At 46.0% G+C, this 25,331-nt stretch overlaps 1 protein-coding gene and 1 long non-coding RNA gene across 2 annotated transcripts in view; one reads left to right on the top strand and one right to left on the bottom strand.

Annotated features, from left to right (window-relative positions):
- The first annotated feature begins 1,868 nt into the window (after window positions 1-1,868).
- Window positions 1,869-25,331, top strand: part of LOC146839538 (uncharacterized) — a 1,010,507-nt gene continuing 987,044 nt past the window's right edge. The window contains exons 1-2 of the long non-coding RNA XR_014981104.1: window positions 1,869-2,456; window positions 2,866-3,216. This is a non-coding gene — a long non-coding RNA (uncharacterized LOC146839538). The remainder of the gene's footprint in view (window positions 2,457-2,865; window positions 3,217-25,331) is intronic.
- UNC93B1 (unc-93B1 regulator of TLR signaling) overlaps window positions 14,464-25,331 on the bottom strand; it is a 260,649-nt gene continuing 249,781 nt past the window's right edge. The window contains exons 11-12 of the mRNA XM_085651595.1: window positions 17,863-17,981; window positions 14,464-16,482 (exon numbers count right to left, since the gene is read on the bottom strand). Of these exons, the coding sequence (XP_085507721.1) occupies window positions 16,096-16,482; window positions 17,863-17,981 (506 nt within the window). The 3' untranslated portion in view covers window positions 14,464-16,095. The remainder of the gene's footprint in view (window positions 16,483-17,862; window positions 17,982-25,331) is intronic.

Below are 25,331 nucleotides of genomic sequence, written 5' to 3' on the forward strand. Positions count from 1 at the left end.
CGTCAGCAAAATCTAAAAATCTTTCTTGAATTGACCTCTCCTGTAGTACAGTGCTCAAGAAGGAAAGAGAAATTAAATATCTTAAAACTAATGTTTAGCTTACATTAATTTTTTCTTCTTTTGTTTATTTTCCGTTTTTTCTTCTCTTTTTAGGCGTTGGTCCCATCCTAACACCCCTTCCCGTCTTGCTGCCTAAACCCACGCTCCTCTCCCAGCCAGTGTTTGCCTGCCTCAGAACCCGAGCTCTCCTCCGCCTTCCTATGTAGTCCTGGGTACGCCTTTCAACATTATACTCAGTGACAGAGACCCCTGTGCTAAAAAGCGCTATCTACATCTAGTTTCATTCACAGGTAGGCGCATCCTGCATTCTAATGGACACCCCTCCCTTGGAAGCTGCTGACTCTATCAAGGCTCTTAGGGGCATATTAACAAGGGCTGTTCTCCACTTTTTTGGCTTTAACCCCTTCGATGCTCATGACGGAACGGTTCCGTCATGAGCATCGGTTGGGCTGTGCTCATGACGGAACCGCTCCGTCATGAGCACAGCCCCCGGGGGAAGCGCTGGCGCTCCCCCCCCTGGGGCATCGATCGTGCCCCCACAGAGGGGGGTGGCAGCGGAAGATCTTCCGCTGCCACCCCCGAGCCCCCCCACGCTTCCCCATGACGTCAGCGTGCACAGCGCGCGCCGGCGTCATCAGGAAGCGCTGGGATGCCTGGAAGCCATTTGTTTCCAGGCGTCCCAGGGAGGAGACGGTGAGTTTTGTGCTCCGGTGGGGCCACGGGGGGGATTTTCAAAGTATTGAGGCATCGGGGGAGAGGAAAGAGTATTTCCTCTCCCCTGATGTCTCAATACAGGGCATTCCTGCTCCACGATCGCGCACAGCGTCGCGATCGTGGAGCAGGGATGCCCCACTAGACACCAGGGATGTGTGTTTCCATATTTGGGGAGCGACCCCTTGGGCAAGGGTCGCTTCCTTTGCCCCCATAATAATTGGAAGTCTTTTCTGCCCCCTCTGGGGGCAGATCGGTTTATTTTTTCGCCGTTTCTGCTCCCAGGGGGGGCAGAAAAGCCCACTGGACACCAGGGATATAAATATTATTGTAGGAAGCGACCCCTTGGGCAAGGGTCGCTTCCTTGGGCCCCTAATTTTTTTGAAGACTTTTCTGCCCCCTCTGGGGGCAGATCAGTTTTATTTTTTCGCCGTTTCTGCTCCCAGGGGGGGCAGAAAAGCCCACTAGACACCAGGGATCTTATTATCATTGTAGGAAGCGACCCCTTGGGCAAGGGTCGCTTCCTGGGCCCCCTAATTCATTTGAAGACTTTTCTGCCCCCTGTGGGGGCAGATCGGTTTAATTTTTTTGCCGTTTCCGCTCCCAGGGGGGGGCAGAAAAGCCCACTAGACACCAGGGATCTGTTTGTTATTGTAGGAAGCGACCCCTTGGGCAAGGGTCGCTTCCTGGGCCCCCAATTTTTTTTGAAGACTTTTCTGCCCCCTCTGGGGGCAGATCGGTTTAATTTTTTTGCCGTTTCTGCTCCCAGGGGGGGCAGAAAAGCCCACTAGACCCCTCACTTCCAGGGTGCAATTTTTTATAATATGTATTTGGCTCACCCGCCCCGGGACTGAGTAGCCCCACCTGGCACACAACCCGATTGACCATTTGGGTAGTGACATAGCATGTTATAATGTTTATTGTTATATTTTTTGTGAATTGCAATTGTAATGTGTTTTTTAAAAACTTTTTTGTTCTAGGTGAAGGCTTTTGCTCTTTTCAGTTTGCCGTTTTGTTCTGCTGTATGATTAGTTTGGTAAGAGACTTTTTTTTGTACAATGTAAATGTGTTTGATTTCTCTCCCTGTTTGTTTTTTTGCAAATGGTGTAATAATAGCAGTATGTTTGGTTTTTGAGTGTCAAAAACTTTTTGCATTGGTGCTCGATGTGTATTTTGTTGTCTTGTGAGTAATTTGTTTTTTTTTCTTCTTTCTAGTTGGATATCGTTGGTTTTTGCTGTGTCACTGCAGAGTTGGTTTCTGGTGAGTGCAGCTGTCTCTTGTAATTGAATTGTATAGTTTTTGAGTACATTGACCTTTGTGATAAAGGTACACATTTCTTTACTTACTTGGTTTGCACATTGTTGGTTGTTGTTGACTTGTTTGTGCAGTCTTCTATCTTAGTAAGTATAATGGCTAGCTGCAGGATTACTGCTCAGCAGGTTGTTGGTTTGCTGTTTGAGTCTTCCTCTGATATTGGTTCAGAGACTGACTCTGCATCTGAGGGAGAGGAGGCAGGGGACGATTCTGGCAGTGAGTTGTCTCTCCGTATGGAGTCATCGGATGATGAAGATACTCTTAGTGCGGATGAAGTGCCTGTGTTAGCGGAGGAGACTGATGTGCCGATAGTGCGGCAAGAGGCATCTGGGCTGCAGCCTGGGGCTGCAAGGCTTCCCGTTGGTGTAGTGTGGCAAGAGGCTTCTGGGCTGCAGCCTGCGGCTGCAAGGCTTCCCATTGGTGTAGTGCGGCAAGAGGCATCTGGGCTGCAGGCTGGGGCTGCAAGGCTTCCCTTTGAAAGTGATGACCTCTGGGTTGCCCCTGGCATGGTGCAGCCGGCATTGCCAGAGTTTACTGGTGTTCCAGGGTCTAGAGTGAATACTGAAAACCTTTTGCCGGTAATTTTTTTTCAGTTGTTTATGGACGATGTGTTTTTTGCAGAGATTGTTGAGCAGACTAATTTGTATGCCGATCAGTTTTTGAGGGACAACTGTGCCAGTCTTAAGCCACACTCTAGAGCTACCCGGTGGACTCCCACAAATGTTGAAGAGATGAAGAAGTTCTTAGGTTTAACTTTTTTGATGGGCTTGCTAAGGAAGCCATCAATGTCTTCATATTGGTCTAGCAGTCCCTTGATGGCAACGTCTATTTTTCCGGCAGTCATGAGTCGTGACAGGTATTTGCTTCTGCTTCGGATGATGCATTTTGTTGATAATGGTTTAGCGTTGCCACGAGATCACCCTGACTGTGACCGTCTTTTTAAGATTAGGCCTGTCCTTGATCACTTTGTTGATCGATTTTCTGAGATTTATGCCCCTGGGAAAGAAATTGCAGTGGATGAGTCTTTGGTGTTGTTCAAGGGCCGCTTGGTTTTTAGGCAATACATTCCTAGTAAGAGGGCACGCTATGGAATAAAGCTGTATATGCTGTGTGACAGTAGGACTGGATATGTCTCTAATTTCAGGGTGTACACCGGTAAGGAATCTAGGTTTAACCTCCCTGGTTGTCCGTCCACTTTTGGAGTGACTGAGAAAATTGTTTGGGAACTTGGAAGAGGATTTTTTAACAAAGGCCACCATTTATATGTAGATAACTTCTACACTGGTGTGCGGTTGTTCAGGGAATTGGCCAAAGTGGACACTCTTGCTTGTGGCACAATCCGCTCTAACCGTAAAGGTTTCCCGAAAGAACTTGTTTGTCAAAAGCTTGTGCGGGGACAGTGCAGTGCGTTGCGTTGCCAGGAGCTTCTTGCTGTGAAGTTTACAGACAGGAGAAATGTCTACATGCTGACTACCATCCATGATGAAAGCACTGCACCTGTGACTGTTTGGGGTCAGGTCGCTGAAGCGCGCAAACCTGTGTGCATTTTAGACTATAATAGGCACATGGGTGGTGTTGACAGAGTAGATCAGAGGTTGGAACCTTACACTGCTCTTCGTAAGGCTTACATTTGGTACAAGAAGTTGGCTATCCATCTTTTCCACTTGGCAATGTTTAATGCTTTTGTTGTGTTCCAGGATTCTTGCCCTGAGTCAAAGATGACTTTTGCTAAGTTTCAGGAGTCTGTAATAGGCAGCCTTGTTGTAGTGGAACAGGCAAGTGTTCCTAGAGTTGGACTGGTGGAGGATGTTGCTAGATTGAAAGAACGCCACTTTCCAGATCACATTCCTCCCACACCCGCAAAAGATTTTCCCAGTAGGAGATGTAGAGTCTGTTGGCGAAAAGGTTTGCGGAAGGAGAGTCGTATGTACTGCCCCGACTGTCCTTCTCATCCTGCACTGTGTCTCACTGCTTGTTTTAGAGCGTACCACACACGAAAGAATTTTTGGGAGGATTCTTGAGTGGTAAAGTGAACTGCCTGGTCTGTATTCTTTGGATAATTTGATTCTGTTTCAAGGTTGGTGTTAGTGCAATGTATTTAGTTGCTGATTTTCTGTTAGAAGATTTGTATCTATTTGCAATTTGTTTGTGTTTTTATTTTTTTCTAAAAATATCCTAAATGTGATGGCGGTGTGTGTAGGCTTGCGCTTGGCTGTTGGTGTGTGTGGACTGGCACTTGGTTGGTGGTGTGCGTGGAATGGTGCTTGGCTGGCGGTGTGCATGGACTGGCGGTGTGCGTGGACTGGTGCGTGGCTGGTGGTGTGTGTGGACTGGAGCTTGGCTGGCAGTGTGCGTGGAATGGTGCTTGGCAGGCGGTGTGCGTGGACTGGTACTTGGCTGGTGGTGTGTGTGGACTGGTGCTTGGCTGGTGGTGTCCGTGGACTGGAGCTTGGCTGGTGGTGTGCGTGTACTGGAGCGTGGCTGGCGGTGTGCATGGAATGGTGCTTGGCTGGCGGTGTGCGTGGACTGGTACTTGGCTGGCGGTGTGCGTGGACTGGTGGTGTGTGCGGACTGGTGCTTGGCTGGTGGTGTCCGTGGACTGGCGCTTGGCTAGCAGTGTGCGTGGACTGGTGTTTGGCTAGCGGTGTGTGTGGACTAGTACTCTGCTGGCTGTGTGTGAGTAGTGACTTTCTGCTGGTCACTACACACACTGCTAGCTGAGTGCCACTCCACGCAATCCATCAGCCTGTGTAGTTGCTGTGTCTGGATTGTGGGCGTGTGAAAGTGATGGGCCCTTGAATGGCGCTGTGTGCTGGTGTGAGTTTTGTTATGTGATGGGCCCGCGGCTGGCGGTGTGAATGGTTTTGTATGTCTCACACGTATGAAAGGTGTATGAATGGCCTGTAAAGAGGTTGGTGCCTTGTCGTGGCTTTACAGCTCACGAGCTGTGAGTCAATGGTTCAGTTTCTCGCCCCAGAGGTGTGGCTCACTGGTTAGAGGCGGCCGACCCGTGAGCAGAGAATCGGCCAGGGACCAGGGTTCAATTCCCAACGCGGCAGGGTCACGGACCAGGGTCAAAACGGACTCGATAATTCCCGCCTCGGTACCTACTCTAACCAGGAACACACTCGGCAACTCTGGGCATTAAGCTTGCCTCATCTCTACAACGGCCCCCCACAGACGCCGGGGATGCCTGGTTTCACCTTGGAGATACCCAGCAAGGGACCATCTCACAGGGAAAACCAGGACGGGTTCCCCAGCGGTCTTCAGCGCCAGGATACTCCATGGAGTCACAGTGCGCTTTACAAGTACACCCACATTTACATTTACATTTACATTTCTCGCCCTTTCAATTATTACCAGTGCATTTCATTTCTGTGAAATCACTTGCTAATACAATTGTATCTACTGAACCATCACTCACCCTCGTGCCAAATCCAACCAGTATGTGTGTGTGCTTGTGGATTAGATGGCTGTGCAGTAATATTTGTCTTTCTGAAGCAGGGTGTACCTTGTCCCTTTTTGGTGAATTTTGTAATGTGTTGCTTTTGTGCCTGGTGGTGCGAATGGTCTTGTTTGTATCACGTATGAAAGGTGTGTGAATGGCCTGTAAAGTGGTTGGCGGCTTTACAGCTCACGAGCTGTGAGTCATTGGTTTGGTTTTTTGTGAATTTCATTATTGACAGTGCATTTCATTTTTGTGAAATCTCTTGTTAATAAAATTTAATACACTGAACCATGACTCGCCCTCGTGCCAAATCCAACCAGTATGTGTGTGTGTTTGAGGAATAGATGGTTGTGCAGGAATCTTTGGGGCAGATTTATGAGCCCCTTGCGCCACTTTTGCGTCACTTTTAACATGGGAAAAGTGACGCAAAAGTGGCGCAAGGGGCTCATAAATCTGCCCCTTTGTCTTTAGTTTCTCTGCCAAGGTACACTTTCCATGCAAGAATAACCCACCAACTGTAGATATTGTCGAAAACCCATGGGAGTTCATGGTGATGTCTCTCTTGTGAATTCAAAAAATGTTTTTATCCCCAATGTCCTGCAAACCTCAAAATGTCTGCCACATTTTCTTTGCAGTATTATTCCAAAATTCTCACGCTGTAGGAACAATAGATAATCTGGTTTTGCAAGGGGGGTCACTTTGGTTTTTGGCCCGGTGCTCGTCGGCCATCTAGGGAAACCTACCAAACCCACACATTTCTGAAAACTAGACACCCGGCGGCTTCCAAGGAAGTATGGCTTGCGTGGATCCCCCAAAGTTTCCTTACCCAGAATCCCCTGCAAACCTCAATTTTTGCTGAAAAAATCACTTTTTTCACACATTTTGGGGTGGGAAAGTAGTGGCATCACCGGGCTCACACAAATTTACCACCACCCAGCCTTCCCCCAGGTCTCCCGGTAAAAATGGTGCCTCACTTGTGTGGGAGGCCCAAGTACCCGCGGCAGGCAAGGGCTCAAAACGTAGTGAGGCGACATCAAAATGGCCTATGGCAAAACCACCTGGTTTTGCAAGGGGGGTCACTTTGGTTTATGGCCCGGTGCTCGGCGGCCATCTAGGGAAACGTACCAAACCCACACATTTCTGAAAACTAGACACCAGGCGGCTTCAAGGGAGGTATGGCTTGCGTGGATCCCCCAACGTTTCCTTACCCAGAATCCCCTGCAAACCTCAATTTTTGCTGAAAAAATCACTTTTTTCACACATTTTGGGGTGGGAAAGTTGTGGCATCACCGGGCTCACACAAATTTACCACCACCCAGCGTTCCCCCAGGTCTCCCGGTAAAAATGGTGCCCCACTTGTGTGGGAGGCCCAAGTACCCACGGCAGGCAAGGGCCCAAAACGTAGTGAGGCGACATCAAAATGGCCTATCGCAAAACCACCTGGTTTTGCAAGGGAGTCACTTTGGTTTTTGGCCCGGTGCTCGGCGGCCATCTAGGGAAACCCACCAAACCCACGCATTTCTGAAAACTAGACACCCGGCGGCTTCCAGGGAGGTATGGCTTGCGTGGATCCCCCAACGTTTCCTTACCCAGAATCCCCTGCAAACCTCAATTTTTGCTGAAAAAATCACTTTTTTCACACATTTTGGGGTGGGAAAGTTGTGGCATCACCGGGCTCACACAAATTTACCACCACCCAGCATTCCCCCAGGTCTCCCGGTAAAAATGGTGCCTCACTTGTGTGGGAGGCCCAAGTACCCGCGGCAGGCAAGGGCCCAAAACGTAGTGAGGCGACATCAAAATGGCCTATGGCAAAACCACCTTGTTTTGCAAGGGGGGTCACTTTGGTTTTTGGCCCGGTGCTCCGCGGCCATCTAGGGAAACCTACCAAACCCACGCATTTCTGAAAACTAGACACCCGGCGGCTTCCAGGGAGGTATGGCATGCGTGGATCCCCCAACGTTTCCTTACCCAGAATCCCCTGCAAACCTCTATTTTTGCTGAAAAAATCACTTTTTTCACACATTTTGGGGTGGGAAAGTTGTGGCATCACCGGGCTCACACAAATTTACCACCACCCAGCGTTCCCCCAGGTCTCCCGGTAAAAATGGTGCCTCACTTGTGTGGGAGGCCCAAGTACCCGCGGCAGGCAAGGGCCCAAAACGTAGTGAGGCGACATCAAAATGGCCTATGGCAAAACCACCTTGTTTTGTAAGGGGGGGTCACTTTGGTTTTTGGCCCGGTGCTCGGCGGCCATCTAGGGAAACCTACCAAACCCATGCATTTCTGAAATCTAGACACCCGGCGGCTTCCAGGGAGGTATGGCTTGCGTGGATCCCCCAACGTTTCCTTACCCAGAATCCCCTGCAAACCTAAATATTTGCTGAAAAAATCACTTTTTTCACACATTTTGGGGTGGGAAAGTTGTGGCATCACCGGGCTCACACAAATTTACCACCACCCAGCGTTCCCCCAGGTCTCCCGGTAAAAATGGTGCCTCACTTGTGTGGGAGGCCCAAGTACCCGCGGCAGGCAAGGGCCCAAAACGTAGTGAGGCGACATCAAAATGGCCTATCGCAAAACCACCTGGTTTTGCAAGGGGGGTCACTTTGGTTTTTGGCCCGGTGCTCGGCGGCCATCTAGGGAAAACTACCAAACCCACGCATTTCTGAAAACTAGACACCTGGCGGCTTCCAGGGAGGTATGGCTTGCGTGGATCCCCCAACGTTTCCTTACCCAGAATCCCCTGCAAACCTCAATTTTTGCTGAAAAAATCACTTTTTTCACACATTTTGGGGTGGGAAAGTAGTGGCATCACCGGGCTCACACAAATTTACCACCACCCAGCGTTCCCCCAGGTCTCCCGGTAAAATTGGTGCCTCACTTGTGTGGGAGGCCCAAGTACCCGCGCCAGGCAAGGGCCCAAAACGTAGTGAGGCGACATCAAATTGGCCTATAGCAAAACCACCTGGTTTTGCAAGGGGAGTCACTTTGGTTTTTGGCCCGGTGCTCGGCGGCCATCTAGGGAAACCTACCAAACCCATGCATTTCTGAAACCTAGACACCCGGCGGCTTCCAGGGAGGTATGGCTTGCGTGGATCCCCCAACGTTTCCTTACCCAGAATCCCCTGCAAACCTCAATTTTTGCTGAAAAAATCACTTTTTTCACACATTTTGGGGTGGGAAAGTAGTGGCATCACCGGGCTCACACAAATTTACCACCACCCAGCATTCCCCCAGGTCTCCCGGTAAAAATGGTGCCTCACTTGTGTGGGAGGCCCAAGTACCCGCGGCAGGCAAGGGCCCAAAACGTAGTGATGGGACATTTGGGATAGGCAATGTTGATGTCGCCTCACTACGTTTTGGGCCCTTGCCTGCCGCGGGTACTTGGGCCTCCCACACAAGTGAGGCACCATTTTTACCGGGAGACCTGGGGGAACGCTGGGTGGTGGTAAATTTGTGTGAGCCCGGTGATGCCACTACTTTCCCACCCCAAAATGTGTGAAAAAAGTGATTTTTTTCAGCAAAAATTGAGGTTTGCAGGGGATTCTGGGTAAGGAAACGTTGGGGGATCCACGCAAGCCATACTTCCTTGGAAGCCGCCGGGTGTCTAGTTTTCAGAAATGTCTGGGTTTGGTAGGTTTCCCTAGGTGCCGGCAGGGCTAGAGTTAAAAACTACAGCTAGTCACTTAGCCAAAAAAGTGTCATTTTTCACTGCAAAATTGAGGTGTGACCACCTTGCGTTTTGCGCCGTTTCCTGTCGCAGGCACCAGGCCGACCCGCACAAGTGAGGTACCATTTTTCTCGTATGACTTTGGGGAATGCGGGGTGGGTGGAAATTTGTGGATCCACGCAGATTCCAGAACTTTCCATCCCAGAAATGTGGGGAAAATGTGTTTTTTATGTCATTTTTTTTACGTTTGCAAGGGATTCTGGGTAACAGACCATGGTGGGAGGCAGTCAAGTCACCCCATCCTGGATTCCCCTAGGTGTCTAGTTTTCAAAAATGTATAGGTTTGCTAGGTTTCCCTAAGTGCCGGCAGGGCTAGGGTTCAAAAACTACAGCTAGTCACTTTGCCAAAAAAGGGTCATTTTTCACTGCAAAATTGAGGTGTGACCACGTTGCGTTTTGCACCGTTTCCTGTCGTGGGCACTAGGCCGACCCGCACAAGTGAGGTACCATTTTTCTCGTAGGACTTTGGGGAACGCGGGGTGGGTGGAAATTTGTGGATCCACGCAGATTCCATAACTTTCCATCCCAGAAATGTGGGGAAAATGTGTTTTTTTTGTCATTTTTTTATATTTGCAAGGGATTCTGGGTAACAGACCATGGTGGGAGGCAGTCAAGTCACCTCATCCTGGATTCCCCTGGATGTCTAGTTTTCAAAAATGTATAGGTTTGCTAGGTTTCCCAAGGTGCCGGCAGGGCTAGGGTTCAAAAACTACAGCTAGTCACTTTGCCAAAAAGGGTCATTTTTTACTGCAAAATTGAGGTGTGACCACGTTGCGTTTTGCGCCGTTTCCTGTCGCGGGAACTAGGCCGAGCCGCACAAGTGAGGTACAATTTTTCTCGTAGGACTTTGGGGAATGCGGGGTGGGTGGAAATTTGTGGATCTACGCAGATTCCAGAACTTTCCATCCCAGAAATGTGGGGAAAATGTGTTTTTTTGTCTTTTTTTTACGTTTGCAATGGATTCTGGGTAACAGACCATGGTGGTAGGCAGTCAAGTCACCCCATCCTGGATTCCCCTGGGTGTCTAGTTTTCAAAAATGTATAGGTTTGCTAGGTTTCCCTAAGTGCCGACAGGGCTAGGGTTAAAAAAACTACAGCTAGTCACTTTGCCAAAAAAGGGTCATTTTTCACTGCAAAATTGAGGTGTGACCACGTTGCGTTTTGCGCCGTTTCCTGTCGCGGGCACTAGGCCGACCCGCACAAGTGAGGTACCATTTTTCTCGTAGGACTTTGGGGAACGCGGGGTGGGTGGAAATTTGTGGATCCACGCAGATTCCAGAACTTTCCATCCCAGAAATGTGGGGAAAATGTGTTTTTTTGTCTTTTTTTTACGTTTGCAAGGGATTCTGGGTAACAGACCATGGTGGGAGGCAGTCAAGTCACCCCATCCTGGATTCCCCTGGGTGTCTAGTTTTCAAAAATGTATAGGTTTGCTAGGTTTCCCTAAGTGCCGGCAGGGCTAGGGTTCAAAAACTACAGCTAGTCACTTTGCCAAAAAAGGGTCATTTTTCACTGCAAAATTGAGGTGTGACCACGTTGCGTTTTGTGCCGTTTCCTGTCGCGGGCACTAGGCCGACCCGCACAAGTGAGGTACCATTTTTCTCGTAGGACTTTGGGGAACGTGGGGTGGGTGGAAATTTGTGGATCCACGCAGATTCCAGAACTTTCCATCCCAGAAATGTGGGGAAAATGTGTTTTTTTTGTCATTTTTTTACGTTTGCAAGGGATTCTGGGTAACAGACCATGGTGGGAGGCAGTCAAGTCACCCCATCCTGGATTCCCCTGGGTGTTTAGTTTTCAAAAATGTATAGGTTTGCTAGGTTTCCCTAGGTGCCGGCAGGGCTAGGGTTAAAAAACTACAGCTAGTCACTTTGCCAAAAAAGGGTCATTTTTCACTGCAAAATTGAGGTGTGACCACGTTGCGTTTTGCGCCATTTCCTGTCGCGGGCACTAGGCCGACCCGCACAAGTGAGGTACCATTTTTCTTGTAGGACTTTGGGGAACGCGGGGTGGGTGGAAATTTGTGGATCCACGCAGATTCCAGAACTTTCCATCCCAGAAATGTGGGGGAAATGTGTTTTTTTTGTCATTTTGTTACGTTTGCAAGGGATTCTGGGTAACAGACCATGGTGGGAGGCAGTCAAGTCACCCCATCCTGGATTCCCCTGGGTGTCTACTTTTCAAAAATGTATAGGTTTGCTAAGTTTCCCTAGGTGCCGGCAGGGCTAGGGTTCAAAAACTACAGCTAGTCACTTTGCCAAAAAGGGGTCATTTTTCACTGCAAAATTGAGGTGTGACCACCTTGCGTTTTGCACCGTTTCCTGTCGCGGGCACTAGGCCGACCCACACAAGTGAGGTACCATTTTTCTCGTAGGACTTTGGGGAACGCGGGGTGGGTGGAAATTTGTGGATCCACGCAGATTCCAGAACTTTCCATCCCAGAAATGTGGGGAAAATGTTTTTTTTGTCATTTTTTTACGTTTGCAAGGGATTCTGGGTAACAGACCGTGGTGGGAGGCAGTCAAGTCACCCCATCCTGGATTCCCCTGGGTGTCTAGTTTTCAAAAATTTATAGGTTTGCTAGGTTTCCCTAGGTTCTGGCAGGGCTAGGGTTAAAAAACTACAGCTAGTCACTTTGCCAAAAAAGGGTCATTTTTCACTGCAAAATTGAGGTGTGACCACGTTGCGTTTTGCGCCGTTTCCTGTCGCGGGCACTAGGCCGACCCGCACAAGTGAGGTACCATTTTTCTCGTAGGACTTTGGGGAACGCGGGGTGGGTGGAAATTTGTGGATCCACGCAGATTCCAGAACTTTCCATCCCAGAAATGTGGGGAAAATGTGTTTTTTTTGTAATTTTTTTACGTTTGCAAGGGATTCTGGGTAACAGACCATGGTGGGAGGCAGTCAAGTCACCCCATCCTGGATTCCCCTGGGTGTCTAGTTTTCAAAAATGTATAGGTTTGCTAGGTTTCCCTAGGTGCCGGCAGGGCTAGGGTTCAAAAACTACAGCTAGACTCTTCGCAAAAAAAGTGTAAATTTTCAGTGTGAAAATGTGGTGTGTTCAGCTTAGGTTTTGAGCCACTTCCTGTCGTGGGCACTATGCCTACCCACACAAGTGAGGTACCATTTTTATCGGGAGACTTAGGGTAGTTCAGATTTGTAAAGCAACTGTTATTACCTATTGATTTTGGATGCATTTCTCCCATCCAAATGAAAGACATTGTGTAAAAAAAAAGTCATTTTGAAAAATGACCAATAATTGTCATGCAAGTATGAGTATTCCCAATTTCGAACATGTGCAAATATGCACTGTTTCTAAACTCTGTAGTTTGTTCCCATTTCAGAAATACATAGGTGTCTTTCATACCGATTTTTTCATGTATACATTTTCCCACAATAATTGCTATAGACCCGGAACAAAATAAAAAACCATTACAAAATGCTGCTCAGTTTTTTACTCTGGGTTCGTTGGGCTCTTGGTGAACCTACAAGTCCTATATATCCCCACAACCAGGAAGGTCCAGTGGATGTAACGGTACATTGCTTTCTAAGAGATGTGATAATTAGAAGAAGTTACAGGTGAAAACGTTGACTCAAAAGGCTGCTTTTTTCAACTAATTTTTAATTTTTCCTAAATTTAACTGTTAGTTTCTATAAAGAAACCTTGATGGATCTACACAAATGACCCCTTGCTGAATTCAGACTTTTGTCTATTTTTCAAAAATGTATAGCTTTCCAGGGTCCATTATTGTTTTTGTACCCATTTCTACCATTAACTGGAAGGAGGTTGAAAGCACAAAAAATAGCAAAAAGAGGGTATGTCCCAGAAAAATGCCAAAACTGTGTAAAAAATTTTGGTTTTCTGACAAAATTCTGTCATTCCCTAAAAGCTGGAGAAATGGTGATTTCAGCCCCACAAACCCTTTTTTGATACCATTTGCAGACAAAAACCCAGAAGCTTTCATTTGCAGCCCGTTTTTCCCATTTTCCACAAAAGAAACAAAATTTTGCTGTATTTTGACTAATTTCTGGGAACCCTCTAGGAGAATCCACAAACCCTGGGTACCTTTAGAATCCCCATGATGTTGGAAGAAAAGGACGCAAATTTGGCGTGGATACCTAATGTGGTCAAAAAGTTACAGGGGCCTAAGCGCGCACTACCCCAAATAGCCCAAAAAAGGCTTAACACAGGAGGGGAAAAGGCCTAGCAGCGAAGGGGTTAAAAGCCAAAAAAGCAGAGATAAAACTTTCGCCCTATTTACAAGAGGGTGCTAACATGCATAATCGCATGTTAGCACCCTTTTTCCCGACGCCTCTCTTTGCATCTCTAATGAGATGCAAAGTGGGCGTCACTGGGCAGTACAGCCTTGCAAATATCGCTGATGTGCACATCGCGATATTTACAAGGCTGCCCCAGCATTATAGCAGACGTTAGTTTTTGGAGAACACTGTTGTTTTCTCCAAAAACTAATGTCTGCTAAAATCCTAATTTACCCATCCCTAACATAGGGGGTGGATTATGCTAGTACGACCACAGGGTCGTATCAGCAAGGTCATCGCTCTTTTGCAGGGAACATCGCTGGAAAACCAGCGATGTTCACTGCAAAACGGCGATTTCCCCCACTATCTCTGGAATTTTTACCGCCCTGGAGCAACGTGTTGTTGATAACGCGCTACCAGGGCGATAAATTCCAGAGATAGACGGCGATGAATAACAAAGCGTTATGCGCGCTTTGCGTTATTCATCGCCGTTCCTTGCTGATATGCCCCTTAATGTCCCTATTACAAACCCGACTCCTGCGCCTTTCCCCTGGGACTTAGTTCCATTCAATTCAATTCAAAATAAGCTTTATTCGATTTCTTCAGTGGAAATCATAAAAGCAAAGTACAAACATAAAACAGATACAATTTACACGTCTAAAACTCATATTCAAAATGATTAAGAATGCAATAGTTCAGATTCTCGAGAGGGTCAGAGGTGTCAAAGGTGAAAACTGCACGAAACAACTCAGGCCATTGATTGCAAGATGTGAGCTTTTGTTCCAAATGTCATTTTGAGGCACCTACAGGTTAAGGGTTCTTTACTTATTTTTACCAGTGGACACTCCTGTCTGAACGCTCTGTTTCCACACAGGAACCTAACAAAAAATATCCACTTTTAATACATTCTGGAAACAAAATACACCACACGTCATATTTTTATATGAATTTATTTCACATCATTCTCTCCCATGAATTCACATTAAGCATAATTTGTTTACTACAATGATTTTTCCTGAAACACTCAAAGCTTCTCCCACTACAGGAAGATTAACAACAAAGTACAGTAAAAGGCAAATGACGACTTAAAAAAATATTTAAAAATTCAGTGTATCTTAAGGTGCTACACAAACACAATGACATACCCTGACAGCAGAGAGGTCCGAGCATAGGCGGGGGTCCACCAGGGTTGACCGGACTCTGGGACCTCACATCCCACAAAGGCGATCTTGCATTTTTGTGTAAGTTTACTATTGTTTGGTATTCATAAGCTACGAGTTTTCATTTTACTAATAGTATTTTCTGACAGCGGCGATTCTGCAGTCAGGACGTAGAACTCTGTTTATAAAAAGATAGGACAGGATTGTCTTAAAGAAAGAGAGATAGAGAGGTCTCTAGGGGAGTGCGGCGAGAAGAAGACCTCTAGAGCTTCACAGAGGGAGGGAAGTTCTGAGGTGGGGATAGGGAGCAGGGAGGAGAGAACTCCAAGAGACGGAGGTACTGGAGGACCAATGAGAAAGGCCACTGGAAATATGCATCAGGAGAGTGCCAAATTATGCGGCAGGGTTGAGTAAATTATGCAGCAAGAACGGGGAAATTATGCAGCAGAATGCAGCACATTTTGTTATAGTATTACTTCATTATTTTGTCAATTTTAAGCTTGGTAGCACTGTCTGGGCATTTACTGCACTTAATTAGTATCAGTTTGATACCAAAATATAGCAATAATCAACAGAAAGGTGACCAGCTCAGCTTAGCAAAGGGCCTTCCACATTGTGGCAACACATGTCGCTGCACTTTTAGAAACTTTTGAATCATCTGAGTTAAGAGCAAAATTGTATTTTGTAAAAATCTGCTTATCATCAGGCTGATGATGGGATGATGTGCCACATACAGCAAATCTATAATTATGTGAAAATCGCCACAGAATCCAATAATTCCAGTGGCCCTTTCTATGAGTTGAAGAGGACGCTGCCTTGCGATAGCTGGAGACGGGCAACGCCTCCGATTCCTGCAGAAAACGTGTCCTCCAATGGACAATACACGCAAGAAAGATCTTCAATGGCTGCAGCAAGCGGGAGATCCCTTCATTGTTTATTTCCATGGAATATGAGCATGGAAAGCTGGTTGGCTCAAAGAGGAACACATGCCTGCCTTCCCACTAACCGAGCAAGGCAGTATGCAACATGTACATTTGGGGCACAGGAGCCATTGTAAAAAAACACAATGCCCCCCTCTCTTTTAGGCTCTGCATTGCCTGTCTCCAGAGCTGGGATCTCCCTGGCATTGGTCATGGTCCTCTCTTCACACACTCCATGGTGTATGTGTGTATGTATTTATATAGTGCAAACCTAGCTGGAAAGCAGCAGAGCGCGGGTAGACTTATGTACCGTCCTACCTTCTACAACACTATTTACAGACTCTTGAAGATAATTTGGGTACCAAACCGAGGCAGACACTTATCTAGTGCGATGGAACTGTTTCGGCTCATAAGACAGCTCGTCTCCCTCCACAGGAAGGCGGTGTGGGGTCTTGAGCATCATCTGCTGACCAGCCACATTCAAAGCCCTACTCCTCCTCCTCCACCGCCTGCTCATAGCTATGGTTATTTTGGTTCTGTCTCCGCCGCCGCCGTGGCTCCTTCCTCTGACCCCCTCTATTCCCAACATGGCCGGCTCCCCTAACATCTTCCTGACTTCCTTCCCCATTGTCTTCTACGTCGTCATCCCCCTCCTCTTCATCCTCATTGGAGCCTTCCTCGCTGGCCTCGTCCGAATGCTCTGAGCCAGACTCGTCCGAGTTCTCATCCTCCAGGTAGCGGTAACCTTTGACCTTATGGCGCGGTTTGGGAATTTTGGGGATGCGGGGGCGGACGTTGAGAGAGATCTTGTGTTCCATCCACAGGTAGGACAGGGTGGAGACCAGCAGGACGACCAGCAGGATGGCCAGCTTGGCCTGTGAGGGAGGGAAGCAGACAGAACCAAGTTAATGATGAACGCGACACTCTCAGGCCAGGGGCTAAGCCAACAACAACGCATCTGTAGGTCTGGTAGGATCTGCTGCTCAAGGACAGTACCTCAAACTCAAGTCTGGCATCACAAAAAAGACTGGAATCAAAAGAACTACATGTTTTAATACTAATACCCAAGGAAGCGATTGTTCACTCTTAGCTCTATTGCACCCAGATGTGGGTCTCAAGCTCACGGTGCCCCAGGGTGCAGGCTATTCCTAAACTTCCGAGGCCTAAAACGCCGTAACTGGTTTGTGGTTGCTTGTGTCTCGAGGAGACCCGGCCATATATGGTATCAGGCTGCTCTGTTCTTATTGGAGAAGGACCAATTCGAATTTGCATATGGAATGTCTCTGTCTGGAGTGTCATAATGGTTGAAAGATGAGAGGCTGCGGTGCGGCGTGAGTGATTGGCCAGTGGCTGGCATTAATTCAAGCATTCCTTCAATCCCCTTGTTATTGGTTGCAGTGGATGCCCTAACTGTAGCGGGTCTGCCCGGACATGGCACCTGCACCTACAGCAACAAACCTCTCTGATGAGCCATACGTAGATGTAAACTGGTCTAGAGTCGCTTCTGTTCCCAGCAGGGGGGAGCCTGTCTTAGTAGTTTAGGCTGAACTGTTCCTAGAGAACCAGGACCAACGCTAATTTGCATACTGTATACAAATTTATATATACACATATAAATATATTACCGGTTGCTGGAAAGAAATAGTTATGTTGATGGGGTGTACACTGACCAACATAAACGTGCATTATCTGAATTGTCCACCCCCGTTATATCACACACATCATACCATAAATAATCTGTGATCACCTACTGCTTGTGACTGCATTTGGATTAAATAAAGTTATGTGAGTGAGTCTGTTTCTGACTGCCGTATTTATATGTGATGCTAACAGTGTTGTCACTGATGATGTTCTTTGTGAGTCATCTCTGGTGTCATGTATTATATTGTATCCTTCATAGTGCACTTCAGACCATGATTGTGAGCCTGTTCTGCCTCCCTGGAAGGACTTGCAGGAGGCTATCCTGTTTGCTGTGCATTGTTGGGTGAGTGTGTGTTTGCAGTGGGAGCTATGCTTTCAGTGCCATGTGTGAGGTGTGCTCCACCCATGCAGCATACTTGTATCTGTGTTATTGTAAGAAGTCATGCTTGTGGATTAGCGCCATCTTCTTTTTTGACCCTGGCGGGACCTGGTCTTTAGGTGCAGCCAGGTCCTTGCAGCCCTCCAGAACTCAAGGTAACCATGAAGCACCCCTACTCTGCCAAGAAATTCCCCCAGAAGCTCACAAGGTGTGGGCTGAACTTTGAGCCACTTACCCTCATGGGCAGACTGGCCCAGAGATACACGATGAAGATGGCCATGGCTTGCCACCAGTGGTAGATGGTGAAGACGAAGTCTTGGCGCTCTTTGTCCTCGTAGAGCATCGCAAGGATAACTGCAGGGAAGAGGATAGAGGTGGGAATTAAGACAAGGAAAAAGGTGATGCTGCAAAAGACATGAAAGGACTCCTGAAGCAGGGAGAGGGCTTAAAGAAACTGTCAAAAAAGGTGAAATGTGACAGGAGAGGATTGGAAGAGAGTGTTATGGAAGGAAGTGCTGAGTCCTTTGATGTTGGTTGAAGAAGTTTTATTTCTCAAAATAGCAACACCCACGACCAGACGCTCCCGCTGTGCACCAGGACCCCAGGCAACTGAACTAACGTTGTCGGAACCTGGAACGCATCGGGCAGCGTCCGATCATGGCAACACATTCAAAGGAGGCACAGCCTCGTGAAACATCATCGTGCTGTACTCCAGCACGAGGATGTGCATCAGCACATAACAACTTCTCCCTCTTCACCACAAAGAGAACAACAACTTATGCAAAGAAACAGAATAACTAAGATGTGAAAAGAAATAATAAAAACAGTAAGACAAAATAAGTGCAAAAACATTACATAACATGTGAAATCATGACAAGACATAATCATTAAATCTGGCAGGTAATTTCCTACTGCGAATGCCTAATTCTGGTGGTAAAGGGTATGTGTCAGCATTAACCTCAACAGTGTCAGAAGAGGATAGAACCGACAAGTTGGAATTTGTACCCAAAGTACCTGATGTGTCATGCATAGTCGGAATGCAAGTTGAGGAGGAATTGGCCAAATCAGAAGTAGGACTTTTTAACCAAAAAGACCAGTCACAACTATCAAACTCCTTCTTGGTCAAATTAAGTAAGGACCGAGCTTGTGACATAGAGAGATGCACTAAAGATCTTTTATTCCACCATCCTCTGACACCAAGTAAGGCTGAACCTTTGCTGACACCACTAACCTGTACCGGCGGGGAAAATTTCGACAAACCCTTAGCTACTTTTTTAGGGTTTTTGATGAGGACCCAATCACCGATCTTTAAATCAAGTGAATCAAATTTCCCCTTTGAATCAAACGTTGCCTTCATCAGATCTTGTTTTTTTTAAACTTTGGCAACCAATTCTTGATTTGCAATATTCCCTTTACTGTTTTTATTGAGCAGCCAATTGGGACATAAGTTGGTGTGAACAGTCCTGTTTCTCAAAAGTGAAAACGGAGAAACACCTGTGGTACAATGTGGTGAAATGTTATAAGACCACAACTTAGTTTCAAGGAAATCTTCTACATCTAGATAAGAAGAAATGGCTGCTTGGATGGCATCTTTAACCGACCTGTTCGCTCTTTCTACTAACCCATTTGAGGTCGGTGAATACAAAGCAACTTTAAGGTGTTTAACATCTCGTTCAGCCAAAAACGAACAAAACTTTTCAGCAATGAAATGAGAGCCATTATCTGTAACAATGATAGAAGGTGAACCTTCTACCAAAAATATCTTTTTCAAAAACCTAATAGCATTGGTGGAACTTGCTGACTCACCGAACATATGGTAAACCCACTTGGAGTGATAGTCAATTAGCAAGATGAGATATCTAAGATCATGGGGAAGAACCTCATAAGGACCAGAAAAGTCTAGACCGACTTTCTCCCATGGCTTATCAGGAAAAGGAACAGGATGTAGGGACGCATTCATGAATCTCCACTTTTTGTCAGATAGTAAACACTCAGGGCACGAGTCAATATGAAACCTGACCTGAGATTCAAGGGATGGCCACCAATAGTGAGACTTAACAAGTTGTGCAGTCTTTGAGACCCCAAGATGACCACGATGCGCAAATTGAATAATATCATTTCTGAGACTGGAGGGGGGTACAAAAGAATCATGTCTCATCACTAAGCCATTAACCAATGATAACTCTGATGCAACCATGGCGAACGCTCTCAACTCATTAGACAGATTCCTACTCTCTGGCCAACCCTTAACTATATATTCTGTTCCTAATTTCAAATTCTCATCTTGCTCTTGAGCTTCAAACCATGTCTGTTCAGAAATGCAGGGGCATAATTTGGTTGCATCAATAGCAGCAACAACGCATTCAACATCCTCAATGGCCTCAACTTCTGAATGATCCTGAAACGCCATGCGTGAGAGACAATCCGCCCTAACATTTTGTCCCCCTGAAATGTGCTTGATAGAAAAATGAAATTCATGCAATTTCAACAGAAGCCTGATCAGTCTGGCTGAAGCCTTTCCAAGCCCATTACCATTAAGCAGTTGTGTGAGTGGTTTATGGTCCGTGAATAAATCAAACTCACGTCCCCAAATGTAATTTTTGAATTTATCTATAGCCCAAACGCAAGCAAGTGACTCGCGCTCAATGGTGCTATAATGTGTTTCAGCCGGTTTGAGCATCCTGGAAGAAAAAGCTATGGTGTGCTCCTTTCCAGAAACCCATTGTCCCAAGACAGCCCCCAAACCCGTGAGACTGGCATCAACCATTATGAAACACCTAGAAGAGTCATGAAAGGGATGTAAGGCCGGTGCATCGATTATAATTTTTTTGACCTTATCAAATGAAGACGAAATTTCCTCAGACCACACAAACTTGGAGCCTTTTCGTAAAAGAGCACGTAATGGTTCAACTGACTGAGCATAACCCTTGACAAATCGAGCATAATACTCTGCTAGGCCTAAGAAGGACCGAAGTGAATCTTAATCTTTAGGAGGAGTGGCATGACTAATGGCCTTGATGAGGGATACTTTGGGTTTAATCCCTTCTGGAGTCAAAGTATGACCCAAATAGTCCAATGATTGTGTGCCAAACTTGCATTTGTCAGCTCTGATGGTCATACCTGCCTCATTTAACTTGGATAGGACTGAGGACAATTTTGATAAGTGTGACTCCCAACCATCTGAAAAAACAAGAATGTCATCTTGGTAGGCCTGGACTCCGGGCATGTTCTGTAAAATGCTATCCATGATTTTTTGGAAAACACTGGCCGCGGAGGCCAGACCAAAGGGAAGCTTGAGGTATTTGAAAACCCCAAAAGGAGTGACAAATGTGGTGAACTCTTGCGAATCCTTTGTTAACGGTACTTGGTGATAGGCTGAACGCAAGTCAATGATCGAAAAAAAATTTGCTCCTCCCAGATTAGCAAGAAGTTCATGAATTTTGGGAAGGGGATGGCGGTCAATCAAGATGTTTTTATTCAATGTGTGCAAGTCCACACATAACCTGACCGCTCCAGATTTTTTGCGTACGATGACGATGGGAGAAACCCACTCTGAAGAGTTAGAAGGTGCAATGACACCATCATTGCACAGGGAATCAAGCACTGACTTGAGCTCATCCTTCGCACTAAGAGGGACAGGGCGTACCTTATGAACAACGGTTGGGCTTGTGGCTTGAGCTTGATTTGGTGTTGAAAACCCTTAACAGTTCCCAACTTACTTGAAAATAGATTAGGAAATTTGGCCAAAATCTTACTAATGTCAGAAGTATGGGTGGTGAGTCTTAAACAGTCAGTTACCGGAAATGGAGCGTTTCTGAAGCCAGCAGGCGAATAATTTTGCGGAGGTTTACCAAGAGCAATTGGATTTTCAGAACCTGGAATTAAATAAAGACCCATTTTCGCAAGGTCTTGCCAGCCAATGATGTTGCGTCCTTTGACCGCAACATATACTTTGGTGAAAATGGACCTCCCTAGACATTCTAGCCTAGAATTAAAGTAGCCCAACATGTCAATGTCAAATTCACCAAATGCTTTTGGGTTGACATCTGTTGGCACTAAAGATACTGATCCTTTCCATTTTTCTAGAAATATGACATCTGACAAAATGGTAATTGGGGACCCGGAATCAGCCATAATAGAAATCTCTATATCACCAAAGAATGCTGTACCTAAAGGCCCTTTCACCAAATGTGTAGTATAAACAAAATTACATTCAATGGATACCACCATATCTTGGAAACTGTCTGTACAATCATCGACAGTACCCGAGTATTCAATGCTATTAATGCCAGTATGTTTCTTGACAGATCTACATGAGGTCTGAAAGTGACCTATTTTCTTGCACAATACACATCTCTTCCCAATAGCAGGACACATGGGACTATTACCCAGGTGTGATCTAGATCCGCATCTATAACAAACAATATTAGTTTTCCTAAATCCTTGCTTAAAAGGCTTGCTAGCACTAACAGCATTAATAGAATTGGAAACATCCTGAAATGACGTTTTACAATGGAAGGACGACTGATCACTCTGGAGCACTTTGGAAGTAGTAATAGACCTCTCGATGCTCCTGGCAATGTCTATAGTTTCTTGAAGTGTAGGTTTTCTACAACTCAATAATCGCTCTTGAATTTTCTTTGAATGGCACGCAAAGACAAATTGATCACGTATGTAAATGTCTGGGTTCGCCTCGAATTCGCAAGTTGAAGCTAACACTCAATTGTGCGATGTATTCTTCAACAGTCTCATCTTCATGCTGCCTTCTCCTAAAAAAATTGTGTCTTTCAAGCATTATATTCGGTTCTTCGTCATAGTGATTTGCAAGACGAGATAATGCCTCATTGTAAGCATTCCAGTGATCTGCATCACTAGCCTCACCAGCCGGAGTTGGACTTTTGGGTAGATTTTCAAATACATGCTGTGCTGTAACACCTAGACACCCATACAAAATCGCAACTTTCCGTGCAGGAGAAAATTTAACAGCATCAATGGCAACAATATGGTTTTCAAATGCCTTTACCCACTGACGCCAGGGGATGCTTGGTTTTCCTGGATTCTGTAAAAACGGAGGAGGTTGTGCAAATTGTATGGAAGACGCCATGGAAGAAAAGATATTATAATAATTTACCCAGAAAAGGTTAACAAGGCTTTTAAATTTGAAGAAAACGCTTCTTATAACTTCCTTTCTCTTTTTTTCAAATGTCAAGAAAAATAAATAAATCAAGCAATAAATAAATAAATAAATAAATAATGAGAATAAGGAGTCAAGTATAATAGAAGGTGTGCAGGCTTAACCAGAACACTTATGCAAAAAGATGTGCCTGTCACCGTTAAATTTCAGAGTCTGAGTGGGTTGTCCTGGCAAAAATTGTTTTTAAATATAATGCTTAAGGTGTGCCTGTCACCGTAGAAGAGTGCAGGCTAGAAATAAATATAATAAGGTGTGCCTGTCACCGTAGAAGAGTGCAGGCTAGATCCTACCTTGATCTGCGTGAGAGAACGAAGTCGAGCCTGATCCGTGTCTTTCTACTTCGACAGAAGTATAACACGCGTTGCTAAGCGACTGTAATCCGATGAAATGGCCGCTTGACGCATGCGCGGTGAAACTGACACTTCAATACGTGTAGCGGATTCACACCCACAGCGATGAAGAGCTGACGTCATGCGGCGTTCAGGGGAAAACAAATCAGGTAATTGCTGAAGAGAGAGAGGGGAGGAGTCAACCCCAGGCAAAACGGAGACTCGGCGAAGCAGGATCACACCAGCGAGGCAGGAACGAAAGAAATAGGAGGTGGCGAGGTAATGCAGTTTGGTTGGTGGGTGTTGAAGAGGATTCTTCTCCCGCTCTTCGCCAAATGTTATGGAAGGAAGTGCTGAGTCCTTTGATGTTGGTTGAAGAAGGTTTATTTCTCAAAACAGCAACACCCACGACCAGACGCTCCCGCTGCGCACCAGGACCCCAGGCAACTGAACTAACGTTGTCGGAACCTGGAACGCATCGGGCAGCGTCCGATCATGGCAACACATTCAAAGGAGGCACAGCCTTGTGAAACATCCTCGCGCTGTACTCCAGCACGAGGATGTGCATCAGCACATAAAAGAGAGGCGATTCTTCCATTCTTTCCTACACACAAAAACACACACACTGATGACATTTTGATTGTGATGTAGTGTGTCTTTACTATATTTCCTCCATGTGCACCTTCATACTTTAAGCTATAAATTGGACACATAAATATACAATCCAGCCCGTTACAAGTTGGGTGGATTGCTACCGTCATTTTGGCTTAGACTTTTACCTGGAGATTTTGAATGCTTAAAGCAGTCAAGATCTTCAGGTGAACGCTGATCTATCATACTTGTTTTTTTTTTTTTATTGATTCAATCCATGTCACAAACATATAGCATAACAATTATAATCAGAACTAACAAACTTGTCAATACATACAGTTAACAATCGTAAAGTAAGTTCGAAAGGGAAGGAGCAACTAAACAAATTATAATTGTATTATCATTAAGCATCCTAAATCAATTATCTATTTCATATACTGTATCATAGACTCCCATATCTGAATGCCAGGTTTTTGCCGTTTAACTGATTTTACCGCATATAGACTATATTCCATATTAAAGACATGATAAAACTTTGCCCGCCACATCTCAAATGTGGGAGCCGCTCTTTGCAGCCAGCATGAGGCGATACACAGACGAGCAGCCGCATCAGCAATAAATAATAAATAATTAAATTTGTACATTGGCTGCTCCTCTGAGCCTTCCCCCCATGTCCCCAATAACATCATTACCTTTGTTATTGATATGGAAATAACTGTGACTTCTTGCAAAAATAATGCTATTTGTTGCTTAAATTGCGACAGTGCAGTACATTAAAAAAAAACGTGCACACTATTTGCACGATCACACTGACATCTAAAACATGTACCATCGTGGTTCCCACCCCGTGTCATCATGCGTTCAGGTGTATGATATACATCAAAGATGGGATTAAAATGCTGCGTTTGTAAATTTGATGATAACAATATTTTTCCTGCTGTATCTATGGAAGTCTGCATCGCCTCTCCCTCAGTCCCTACGCGTGTAGTCCACTTCAGGTAATAAGCAGCTAAATCGTCCTTTTGAGATTCGATTAGCATATCATATAATACCCCTATCTTGGCCTTCCTTCAAATAGCCTCAGCCATTGGTAACATGGTAATTCCCTCATACAGGTGATGTCTGACAAGATAATCACGCAATTGCAAGAGCTTAAAAAAGTCCTGATGTTGAAGTGTAATAAATAAACTTCTAAATGTTGCCATGTGTAAACTCCATCCTGCTCACAAAACCCTTTCTTGACCTCGCACAAAATCGTCTTCTACATGACCCCGTGTCGGTGCCCTGGGCCAGTTTCTACTGCACCCACGCATTGGTCTCAGGAACCTGTATGGGCAGCAGAACAGGTCTGTCCCTAACCGGTCTGTCTCTGCCAACGGCCTGACACCTGGTCAGCTCACGAAACCCTTCTTACCCGCAAGGCATGAAAGCTGCCTCCAAACAGGAATATGTCCAGCGCCCTCCTGAACTTCTGCATACCCCGGACTTTCCGTCGCCTCCAACACCTGAATTTCTGCTTCAAACACCTGAATTCCTGCATACCAACGGACTTTCTGTCGTCCCCCTGCACACGAAGGGAGTGCCCACATT

The sequence above is a fragment of the Triturus cristatus genome, chromosome 4_1, assembly GCF_964204655.1.
Source record: "Triturus cristatus chromosome 4_1, aTriCri1.1, whole genome shotgun sequence".
NCBI lineage: Eukaryota > Metazoa > Chordata > Amphibia > Caudata > Salamandridae > Triturus > Triturus cristatus.